This window comes from Phytophthora ramorum (assembly GCF_020800215.1).
Source record: "Phytophthora ramorum isolate Pr-102 chromosome Unknown Phyram_PR-102_s0002, whole genome shotgun sequence".
Classification (NCBI taxonomy): Eukaryota; Oomycota; class Peronosporomycetes; order Peronosporales; family Peronosporaceae; genus Phytophthora; species Phytophthora ramorum.
The window spans coordinates 1,020,381-1,031,639 of NW_027150648.1; the positions used below are offsets into that span (position 1 = coordinate 1,020,381).

The window sequence follows — 11,259 nt, forward strand, 5'->3', positions numbered from 1 at the left end:
CTCCCGCTCGTTCTCGTCAGTTTGCTCGCTGCCCGTGACTACAGTCGCGATTGTGGACGTCGTTGCCGGCACGCCCGCTACGCCTTCCTCAGTTTCAACAACATCGTTCTTTTGGTGTTGGGGCACCGCCGACGGTCTGGCGTCCTCAGCTGATTCTTGTTGCTCGCCCTGTTCGATGTTCAGGACGCCATTCTCCGCCACCTCCGCCTTCAGGTGCAAGTACCTGTCCCTCGCCATTGCTGGGCGGACAGTTGCCCCGTAACGCGCCGCCCGTCCTTCATTTCTCCCGTTCACTTCGCCCGCGAGCCTCCGGTACGCTGCCATCGCTCGGGCTTCTTTTCGCTGCCGTACCCTCTTCTTCGATACGGCCCAGCAGTGGCCGTTCCAGACGCGATCTTCTGGCACCTCCCAGACTCCAGAGATGACGTTGTGGACGCCGGCCGGGTTCGTGAAGAGCGCGAAGTTTTCCGACTCTGCACCGCTCGTCGCAGCCGTTGCTTCCCGTGGTGTCGTCACCGAATTTGTCCAGACAGCATTTCCAACGCCGGGTACCAGCATCGTTTGCCTCGTGGCGCTCATCATCGGGGCCATGAAAGCACTGGATGCCGTGGGCCACGCCTGCCCGATGTTGTGCATGCCTTGCGCTACGTTTTCGCCGCTGTCGTCGATCTCCACCGCCTTATCGACGGCTTCTTCCAGTGTTGTCGGCTTCGGCTCTTGCTTCACTAACGAGCGCATCGTCCGGTCCAGACATCGGTAAAACTGAGCTAATAGCACGCGCTCGCTGACCCGATTCCGGCCAGTGGCATCACGTAATCCTGCCGCGAAGTCAGCGTACGTTTCACCAGGCATCATGATCCGCTGCGTCACGCGCCACTCTGCTGCCGACTTATCTAGTCTCTCTCCGTACCGTCGTAGAAGTGCCTTCTTCAGCGTCGGCCAGGTCCTTTGATGTCTGGGTAACTTCCGATTCGTCGTCACCCACCACTTTGCGGCGCTTTCCATGAGTTTGTTGCCCAGCACGAAGTACAGCTCCTTGTCCGTCCACGTTCCACGTCCTGAATGCCTCGCACCTTCTAGGGCCAAGTCCACCCGGTCAATCCAGGTAGACACCGACATCTTCGGGGACGGTGTGTATGTGGGCAACTCCAAGTCTTTGAGGTTGCGGCGTTTCTCCTTGTCACGTCCTCGTCGTGTCGGTCTGCCGCCAGACTGTCTCCTACGGCTGCCCCTCGACGAGTCGCTGCTCGACGGGTCGCTGCTTGGTGAATCGCTGCTCGCGTCGTCTCCGTGCGAGCTGTCTGGCGAATCCGTACTGCTTGAAGCGTCACCATCGCCTGGTTCACTTGCTCGACTTCTTGTTGGTGCCCGCTGAGCCGTTGCTTGCCTGCTGCCTGGCGTTGCTGATGGCCTTGGTGCCGCAGCTCCCGTTGTCTCGATGCTATTGACTCTTGTGTCCAAGCGTGCGATGGTCGTAAGCAGCTGCTGTAGCACGGTGTTAAGCATCGTCATGCCCGAGCCCACATCGTCGCTCGTCGTATTACCTGCTTCGTCACTAAAGCTCACAGCTCCCAGAACAGTGGGCGAGGGTACTGGTGGGGTTCCTGTAGCTGTCGCTGCACTCGTGGGTGCAGCCGGTTGTACTGTCGTTTCAGCTCCTGGCGTCCTTGTTCGTACAGTCCGTGTCCTCGACGCCGATCGCGTCGTAACTCCTAGCGCTGGCTGCGTGAACGTCATTGTCATCGTCGATTCCTGTGTGTTCGACCCACTGGAAGCCCCTAGCGTATTCACTTGTCGTAGAGGCCCCTGTATGACCACCATGTAACGTGTCTTGCCGTAACCCTGCACGCCGGGCTGGTCGCGTACTCAGTTTGCCGTCACTAGTGACTCGTACTCCGTGTGCTGGCCGTCAGGGGACCAACTGTGGACCCCTGCGCCGGCACTCGTCCTGCTGGACAAGCACCTACTTTATTATACCGTCAACTACTCTGCGTCCTTCGCCTACTCCGTCCGTTGCTAGCTACCACTGACACCTTCGGCGGCTTTCCACCTGGCACCAGTCGCCGCGCTCGTCTAGCCACTCGGGCGTACACCCAGTGGTGCCTGCCCTACGTGCAGCCGTCGACCAACTCGGGGCACCTCGCACCCCTTGCTCGCTCCGTTCGTCGCTGGACTGAAGTCCGCCGTCCTTTGCTCCCACTTCACCGTCGTTGGCAGGAAGTCCGCCGTCCTTTGCTCCCACTTCACCGTCGTTGGCAGGAAGTCCGCCGTCTGCTGCTTGTCCCCGCTTGCGCTCCAGGCTGCAAGTTCGAGACTGATCCCTTTGCTTCGGCTGCGATTCGCCGACTGCGCTCTAGTCCAGGTTCTTCACCCGCACGCACGCACGCACGCCATATCCACTGCGCCTGACCTTCCTGGACCTTCGGTGCTTCTGTCTCGTCCGCCGCCGTCTCACACAAATACCTCCCCTCCGTCCGCCTCTTCGCTCACTTCGCCGGCTTCAGCGCCGCACTCATCTCCGTCAGCTGCGTCTACTCTGCCGCACCGCATCTCCTCGCCAGCCACCGTCGCGCCGTCGCTGTGCCGTCCATCTTGCCCGAGGGCCGCTGTCGCCATCGACCCGTTACAATTCCATACGACCAGTAATGGCGGTGGCCCGTGCGGTACGCAGAAGTGTACTGTCGGCCCTTGGGGAAGTACCAGGCGTACATGATAGCCCACTTGTCCTTGTACGAGTCCGAACGTGAGTACACTTGTGAGCCCAGACCAGAGCCCTTGCAGTCTCCGTCGTCCCAGCCAGCCCACTTCAGTCCAGCGTTAACAGAACCATTCGCATTTACTGCAGGGTACGGGTGTCATCCGTACGAAATGTGGAGCTGCGGCTTGAACTTGACGGCAGGCTTCTCGGAGTCGGTGGTGGGCTCTGGCTGATCGAACGGCTGGACGGTGTCATGGTCGATCATCTCAACATCGGCTTTGACCACAGCGAGCGAGGCAATCGCAGCGAGGAGGGAAACACGAAGGTTCATCGTCGCGTTGCAATGTTTTGACTATAGTGCTTTAGACGTAAACGCTGCGTGGAAGGTTGCGAAGTGATTCCTTTGAATCCAATGGTGCCGAATGAAGAGACTTAACTTTACAGCATCAGATCTGGTTCAGGCACTGGTTGCGATGTGCTCAAACAGTAAAGGTGCCGCCATAGTGAATGCTGGAGCCCGGGCGATTGGCGACCTGTATCTTTCAGACATAAGAAATTATTCCGAGGCCATGCGAGCACAGAGAACCTGCCTAACTTATTACTATCCGTGGACGCACTTCCCCATAAATATAACAGGTCTGTTAGATAGTAGAGGGAGAACCACAGCCATATTTAAGCCTGACTACCGAGTCGGTGGATCGATAAGTGATTAAGAACACCAAGGAAATTAGATAACAATGATGTTAAGTTGGACAGGGTTCTCTGTGCATGTAATTTGAGTTTACGCGAGGACAACGTAGTATGTGTTTACCATTGGGAAATATGATAAGAACCTGGCCTTCAGGCATCCTTGTATTCTGAATTAATCTTGGGCCGCTCAAGACGACCTACACAACCACGTTATGCAGCAGACACCGGCGCAAATATGGGCACACCGAAATGCAATCACAGAGTACCAAGTGTGGGTAAACTATCGATTAGCAGTCAAGCAGCTGAACCTGTACCATGCAGAGCGGCAGAACAACAACAGTTGCCAAAATGACCTAGCTGTCAGAAGGAAACACTAGTCCACATCTTTTGGGACTGCGCGTCTACACAAGCCTGCTGGCGAGCGCTCATCAATCAATGGACAGGGCAAGACTGGGCACAAAAGCACATACGCAATTTCAAGAGGAACTGCATATCATGCAAACCGCCGAAGATACCTGCTGCGATCCAGCAGCGACTCCAGGCAACAGTAGCGGATGACCCGGAGCAGTATGGAGAAGACTGGAAGAGGGTATGGTGAATCCTCAGCTCCATCTGCATCACACTACTATGGATTCAACGCAATCGAGTCGTTCACAACGGTGGAAAGGTCACACTGCACGGAAGCGTTCAAAAATTTCTAAACGCTGGACTCAGACACATACGTGCGTTGGCAACACGAGAACGAAGAAGACCGCACACCATAATTCAGGGCACGCGATTGCTCACCTGTTTACAAATACTATCGAGACAACCAAAAGAAGCACCACCATCGGTGGTGAGTCAAGTACAACCACCGGGTCGAGAACCGATACCGGCGTTGCTATCCTGGCTTCGAAAATTCCAGACATATTGTAAACCGTAAAGTTAAATAGACAAGTCTGACCTCTCTCTCTATTCTGAATTTACCTCCTCCTTGCCTTCAACATTTCACACGACACCACCCAGGATGCACCTTAGATCCCTGTTGGTAGTAGTGCTCGTCGTGCTCGCTGCCAATTGCCATGGACCGAGCATGAAGAAAATCGATGGCAACAGATTCGCTCCATTCCCCACGGTACCCGTGTAAACCTCGAACAGATCAAACCCAGAGCTGAGGCCGAGGAACGAGGCGAAGTTCATAACGCGGATTTATCAACATTTCATTTACGGGATCTACGGGACACCGATACGACGAGTGCTGCGAAGCCGATGGACGTCCAAAAAGAAGAGAGAGGCCCAAGTCCCAGCGTGCTGAAGACATTCGCACAGAAGGACAAGAACTCCTCTTTCAACCGCTTCAAAGGACTACTCGGAAAGAATCCAACCAAGCTCACCCAAAAGAATGTCGAGGATCTCAAGAAGAAGAGCAAACTCAAAGGACTACTGAGCAAAAAATCATCGACTCTCAACAAAGAGAGTGCTGGCATACTTCGGGGGTATTTGGCCAAGAATGGCATGAAGCGGGTCTATATAGATGCCGTGATGGCAGCTTTGGAGTAAGTGCACTCGCAGTCTTGATCTATGCTCTTGCTACTAGCGCACCGAAGTAAGGACGACTCTTTGATTCGACCAATGCAAAATACTACGACTCTTGTCGTTTATGGTCATAATTCAATAGTAAATCAATCCACTCAGATTTCATTTGTTTGTTCTGGACGCCCGGGCGCTTGATGCAGAATTGCTCACCTTTTACAACCCAACTAACGCAATGGAAAGAAAAGTTCCCATCATAGCCAAGCAGATGAGGCCGTAGAAGATATTCCAGTACTTGTCAGGGTTGCCACGGTTCTTCGACAGAAAGGTTCCCACACGCTTGAAATCCTTCGGTGTCGCCTTGGACGGGTCCTTCCCCAACAGTGACTTCGCTTTGCTCAAACCAGGAGTCTGCTGCATCAGCTGGACGTCCTTCTTGGTGATCTCCGCCGGCTTCTTTGAGAAAACCGCCTTCAGTTTCCCGAATACAGGGTTTTTCTTGAAGAACGAGACGTCCTTCTCCGTGAGTTTCGGTTGGTTCTTTCCCAGGGCCCCCACGAGTCTGCTGCTAGCAGGGTTCTTCTGAGCAACTGCCATCATCGTGTCGGAAGCGAGATTCTTCTGTGGCAAAGTCTTCAGCGCCTGATTCTTCCGGAACAGGTTTTTAAACTTGAAGAAGTCGAAAACGCCTCGCTCTTCCTTCTGCTCATCAAGGGTCTTCGAGTCAAAGGCATGAGGTTCAGTTGTGGGGTATTTTGAGTCATTGTCTCCGCTTGTGTCATTCTTGTTGACTACCGTGGGTTCAATGCGATCGATAGCAGTCTCTGCGTTACCTTTGTGGGTGGGTTCGTCGGAACGGAGGCCATAGCAGGTTGAGGCAAAGAGGACCAGCACAAGAGCCAAAAGATAGCTGGTAGTACGCATGACGGCTTCCTTGTGGCAACGGAGGTTCGAGGAGTACGAGGCTTAATTTTGAATGAAACACGCGCTTACAACCCGTCCCCATCACTTTGAATCTGCATCATTGCAAAAAACTCGTAAACCTCGTCATCATTAAAACTTCATAATCATGAAATCGACCAAGCGTATCGATTTCGATAAGCCTCACAAAATCGTGAACACAGCCTGGTAAAATTCTCGTCGAATCGAAACACGATTGTTGCTTAGATAGATCGAATCGTGCCTTTAACCCCACAGTATTCCTTGACGAATAAAAGTGCAATTATTCCCGAGCAACAACGCAACGGCTCATACATGTGCCCACGCGTCAAATGAGCCCGAGTCCACTTACCGAGCGGAATCAAACTTGTGTAAGAATTGTTGGATCTGCGAGAGCTGATATTGGGTGGGTATATTGTGTTACTGACCCCGGTACGGATTGAACTCTAATGACCATTCCAGCAAGGCGATTCGGTCCTGACTGGTTGCAAGTGACGGACTTGACTTTCTCTCCATCTCGCTCGTCCACTTTTCCTGCCCCCCCCCCCCTCTTCTTCATCGAGCAGACACCCATTGGTATCTACCAGACATGCAGTCGGCCTAACTGCATCTTCGTTCGTCATCGATTGTGGCTGGGATGAGGCCCGACCGGGATGTCTCTTGATCACTTTCTCTCCTCGTCTTCTTATTCACGCACACCCCATCTCCCGATCTCGTCAGTGCTGAATCGGCATTCTTCTCACAGGCATCTCGGCGAGGTCTTCTGAGTACTTATATGTTCCAGCATTGATTTCAGCAAGTTCACATGAGACCGTTTTGATTCGGAATCAAGAGCGCCTCAGCGATCGCAGTTCACAGTCAGAGCCGCGTCACATACGCAGTAAAAGGGGGTTGTCATAGCAAATGCAAAGAGGCTCTGACATTGCCAGTGGCATTTTGACAGTATGAAGGCCTACTTACTACTTGAAGCACATGGAGCTAGTCCTCTCGCTTCTGAGTGATTCCCATCTTGCTTCGAGCAAGCACTTCGTGAGCTGTTGAGCAACGTTGGTCGTCATTGCATGCACTGTAGTGGCTTCAGCGGCACCCCCGCCAAATGATAAATACTGCAGTAGTTTTGCTGTTGAAAGATGTACAGTTGCCAGAATATCGCTGATTTTCGGAGACTTGGACGTCATCAACGCCTCCTCCGTCGCAAAATTCTGTATTGATAGACTACATAATAAAATAAAATCGGGGCGGGGGGGGGGTCATCTATTTCGTTAGTCATGCTAGCTATAGACTCCTGTATCGGTTGGGGGCGTTGAAGCCCGAAATCCCTGAGGGCTTTTAAAGCCTAGGAATTCTTTGTCAAGGCCAGGTGATTCGGCATGGCACGCATGGAAGCAAGAGGGTCACCAAGTCCTCTCGCCACGGTGGAGAACAGGTACACAGGAGGGCCACCAAGTCCTCTGTGCTTTGGTACTTGAACGGAAACGCGAAGGGCTGACCAGGCCCCAAGCGTTGTCGGCGTGAGATCTTGGACACGAAGGGTCCGCCAGACCCGTCGCGCCTTGGTGTTGATGTTGAAAACGCGCAGGGGTCACCAGGCCCCACACGCCCAGGTTGATTCTTGTGCGGTAAACGCCAGACAGGTAGCCGACACCGTGCCCTTCTCACAGAGCTCATCTCCTCTCTCCATCCCGGCCTCACGCGGAGTTCGCGCCGAGACGAAAGATCCATTTCCGGCTGAAGTTCGACGAGATCAGCGCCTTCACGAATACGTCGTGAGAGGCTTTACCAAACCACGGCACCTCGAAGCCACCTGGTCCGGTAGCAGTGTCCTAGAACATCATCGTAGCACTCCTGACGCATAGGACCGTCAAGAGGAAACAGGGGTTGGTGTTCTCCGTCACCTTCCCCACCATGACGTCGTGACAGCAGTAACAAAGTCGGAGTCAGCGGAACGAACGCAGATTGCACTCAACTGCACTCCTTCGGCCAGGAACTGGATGTTGAACGAACCCGAGATGCTCTGGTGTGTGTTCTTGGCTGTTGTGAAATGGAAGCTAACTTAAACTCGTTTACCTTCCTTGAACCGGGGGTGTGGAACGTTATCCAGCTCCTCTAAGTTGTACGTAATGTCCATGGCAACACCCCACAGCATGTACGAAGAAATCTACTGGCTCATCAAACATAGTTCACAATTACTGTACTCGAAAAGTGAACTCCTATTTCATTTCATCTGTTGTTGTGTCCTCTTCTGCTAGGACAAAATGATACCGCCACCTATTAAGATACTCCCAATCACCAAAGCGACGAACAAGATGGCGTACTTTGCAGGATGGCCACGGGTCTCCCTCATATAAGTTTGCACCTGCCTCAAACTCTTCGTCGACGGGTTCGTGCCTAACAGTGACTTCGCTCTGCTCAAACCAGGAGTCTGCTGCATCAGCTGAATGTCCTTCTTGGTGATCTCCGCCGGCTTCTTTGCGAAAATCGCCTTCAGTTTCCCGAATACAGGGTTTTTCTTGAAGAACGAGACGTCCTTCTCCGTGAGCTTCGGCTGGCTATTTCTCAGGATCCCCATGAGTTTGCTGGTCGTAGGATTCTTCTGAACAACTGCCATCACCGTGTCGGACGGGAGGATCTTCTGGGACAATGCCTTCGTAGGCGCGAGATTCTTCCGGAACAGGTTTTTAAACTTGAAGAAGTCGAAAACGCCTCGCTCTTCCTTCTGCTCATCAAGGGTCTTCGAGTCAAAGGCATGAGGTTCAGTTGTGGGGTATTTTGAGTCATTGTCTCCGCTTGTGTCATTCTTGTTGACTACCGTGGGTTCAATGCGATCGATAGCAGTCTCTGCGTTACCTTTGTGGGTGGGTTCGTCGGAACGGAGGCCATAGCAGGTTGAAGCAAAGAGAACCAGCACAAGAGCCAAAAGATAGCTGGTAGTACGCATGGCGGCTTCCTTGTGGCAGCGGAGGTTCGAGGAGTACGAGGCTTAATTTTGAATGAAACACGCGTGCCTAAGCTCTGTCTCCTGCGCAGCACTGCAAGGATGAGTCATCCTTGCCACCACAAAAAGTTGCAAACATGACATGTGTGGTCATCAACGAGACCATCGACGACGACCTACCTTATCGATACATGCACGAGTAGTGTCCGACTCTCATTTCTGCAACGGTAGTGCGATTGGACGTAAAACGAGGTGCACAACTGTACATACTGTAGAGCAACTGCAAGCGTTTTCAAGTATCCGAGGGCGGATGTCATGGGAGTCAGAATCTGTCAAGTGTCAAGAGCCCGACAAAAGGTGCCTTACACAGTAATCTTGTTCGTGCAGCACAGTCAGCAAGACACCAGACTATCTTCCATACTTAAGTACAGATGTCCCCGGCAAATGTGCAACTGCAAGCCGCAATTTACCTCGCACAGGTAGTACAGATGTGCATGGAGTGTGTTTTATCAATTCAATGTACATTCATTTGTCGGAATACACTTGTTCCTTGCCTTAGGTATTAAAAACCGAATCGTGCTTATATTGTATTTCCCGGGCTGTAAACGACAGCTCTAGCGCAAACGACATTTCGAACTTGGTGCTAAATGTGCCCCACAGTTTCCATACCAAACAGATGCAAGTGTGCAAAAGCATGGGTGTAGCTGCTACCAAAACATTGAAAGCCAGGGCATAACTTATCCCATGATCACTAGTTGCAATCATGGGATTCACAAGGGTAAACACAAACGACGTGGTCACCGCGTAAACGCACATTACGTTGTCATCCTGAAACCCCAGGCTGTACGTACACAACAAATGTGTAGCTCAAGTACAGCATGGGGCTCCACCGATGGCCGGAATGGAACATAGTACATTCCTTTCCGAAGATTTGTGAGCGTCATCTGAAGTCAGCATTGCTTTGAGCAGCTTAAACCCAGCAAAACTTAGCGGAGAATTGTCTACTGTGCGTCATTTACAGAACGAATATGGGATTTAATATAGTTTTTGACCATGCCAACACTTTCTACACTTCGATTTCCGATTATGTAGACACACCTACCGGTAGGCTAGAACTCTTGAGCTTCGTCTAGAAACTGTAATCCCTCATGGACCTCGTCCCGTCGGCAACATACTACGACTTAGAAAGGGTAGCTTTCGTAGCCAACTCCAGCGGACATTGACCCACCCAGAGTCTGAGCCAGACTGGTCGAAACGAGCTGTCAGAGACACAAGCTGACGACATGAGAACTGGCTCAGCCACTGGTTCCGATGTGCACGAACACAGACAGAAAAGGTGTCACCGTGGCGAAATGCTGGGGTCCGGGGGGTTGTTTACGCGGTGACCACGTAGTATGTGTTTGCCCTTGTGTTCATGGGATTCACAAGCTGCTATCAAGGAAGCAGTCGTAATCTGTCTTGCAGCCTGTAGTTTTAAGCAGGTCTTCTCACTCTGAATTTAACTTTTTCGATGCCTCCAGCAATTCACAAGTCATCCACGATGCGTCTTAGCTTCCTGTTGGTTGTAGTGCTCGTCGTGTTCGCTACCAATTGCTATGGACTGAGCATGAAACAAATCGCTGACAACAACCGCGGCCAAGATCAACCCATTCACGACGGTGACCGTGGAAACCTCGGACAGAGAAAACTCAGAGCTGAGGCCGAGGAAAGAGATGAAGTCCATCACGAGGATTTACCAGCATTTCGTTCACGGGGTCTACAGAGCTCCGATACTGCGAGTGTTGCTAAGCCCGTCGACGTCCAAAGTGAAGAGAGAGGTGGTCCAATTGCTGGCGCGCTGAAGACATTATCGCAGAAGAGCAAGAACCTTTTTAGCCGCGTCAAAGGACTACTCGGAAAGGATCCAACCAAGCTCACTCCGAAAGATGTCGAGGGTCTCAAGAAGAGCAGCAAACTCAAAGGGCTACTGAGCAAAAACCCATCGGCGCTCAACAAAAAGAGTGTTGGCATACTCCGGGCATATGTGGCCAAGCATGGGTGGAATCGGACTGTTTTTGATGTCGCAGTGGCATTGTTAGGTGTAGGTGCAACTGTAGGCATGATCGTTATGCTAGCTAAAGCACCGAAGTAAGGAAATATATGTTGGTCGGCGATTATTTCAGTGGCGCGGTGGAATCGCTCGACTCGCCGATTAGCTACCTCTTCGATTCGGAGAACTGAAGCTCCTCACGTCACTAAAGGAGATCAATAAAGTGCTGAGTCGTCACAACTAACCATATCGTACTGAAACCGCGTTTCTCAACTGCATTGGATACGTCAGAAGTCAGGAAACTCGCAACCGTAGGCCTACCGGTCTAATGGCGTATGCAATTTATCGATTCTGCTTCTTTATTTGTCTCAATTCGCAGTTGGCCTCAAAAGTTTTTTCTAGTCTCCGACTTCGATCGATGATGGTGAAGTGCGTAGGTCAACGTAGTGCTGGCTA

At 52.1% G+C, this 11,259-nt stretch overlaps 3 protein-coding genes across 3 annotated transcripts; 1 reads left to right on the forward strand and 2 right to left on the reverse strand.

Moving 5' to 3' along the window:
• Positions 1-5,116: 5,116 nt before the first annotated feature.
• On the reverse strand, positions 5,117-5,824 carry KRP23_1767 (uncharacterized protein; the record flags this gene model as incomplete). The annotated part of the gene is made up of 1 exon (XM_067886421.1): positions 5,117-5,824. One exon carries the CDS (start codon positions 5,822-5,824, stop codon positions 5,117-5,119), a length of 708 nt encoding a protein of 235 aa, XP_067749100.1.
• Positions 5,825-8,084: 2,260 nt separating this feature from the next.
• KRP23_1768 (uncharacterized protein) lies at positions 8,085-8,777 on the reverse strand (the record flags this gene model as incomplete). The annotated part of the gene is made up of 1 exon (XM_067886422.1): positions 8,085-8,777. The coding sequence occupies one exon, from the start codon at positions 8,775-8,777 to the stop codon at positions 8,085-8,087; it is 693 nt and encodes a 230-aa protein (XP_067749101.1).
• A 1,507-nt stretch (positions 8,778-10,284) lies between these two features.
• Positions 10,285-10,905, forward strand: KRP23_1769 (uncharacterized protein; the record flags this gene model as incomplete). The annotated part of the gene is made up of 1 exon (XM_067896047.1): positions 10,285-10,905. The coding sequence occupies one exon, from the start codon at positions 10,285-10,287 to the stop codon at positions 10,903-10,905; it is 621 nt and encodes a 206-aa protein (XP_067749102.1).
• Between the last annotated feature and the right edge of the window lie 354 nt (positions 10,906-11,259).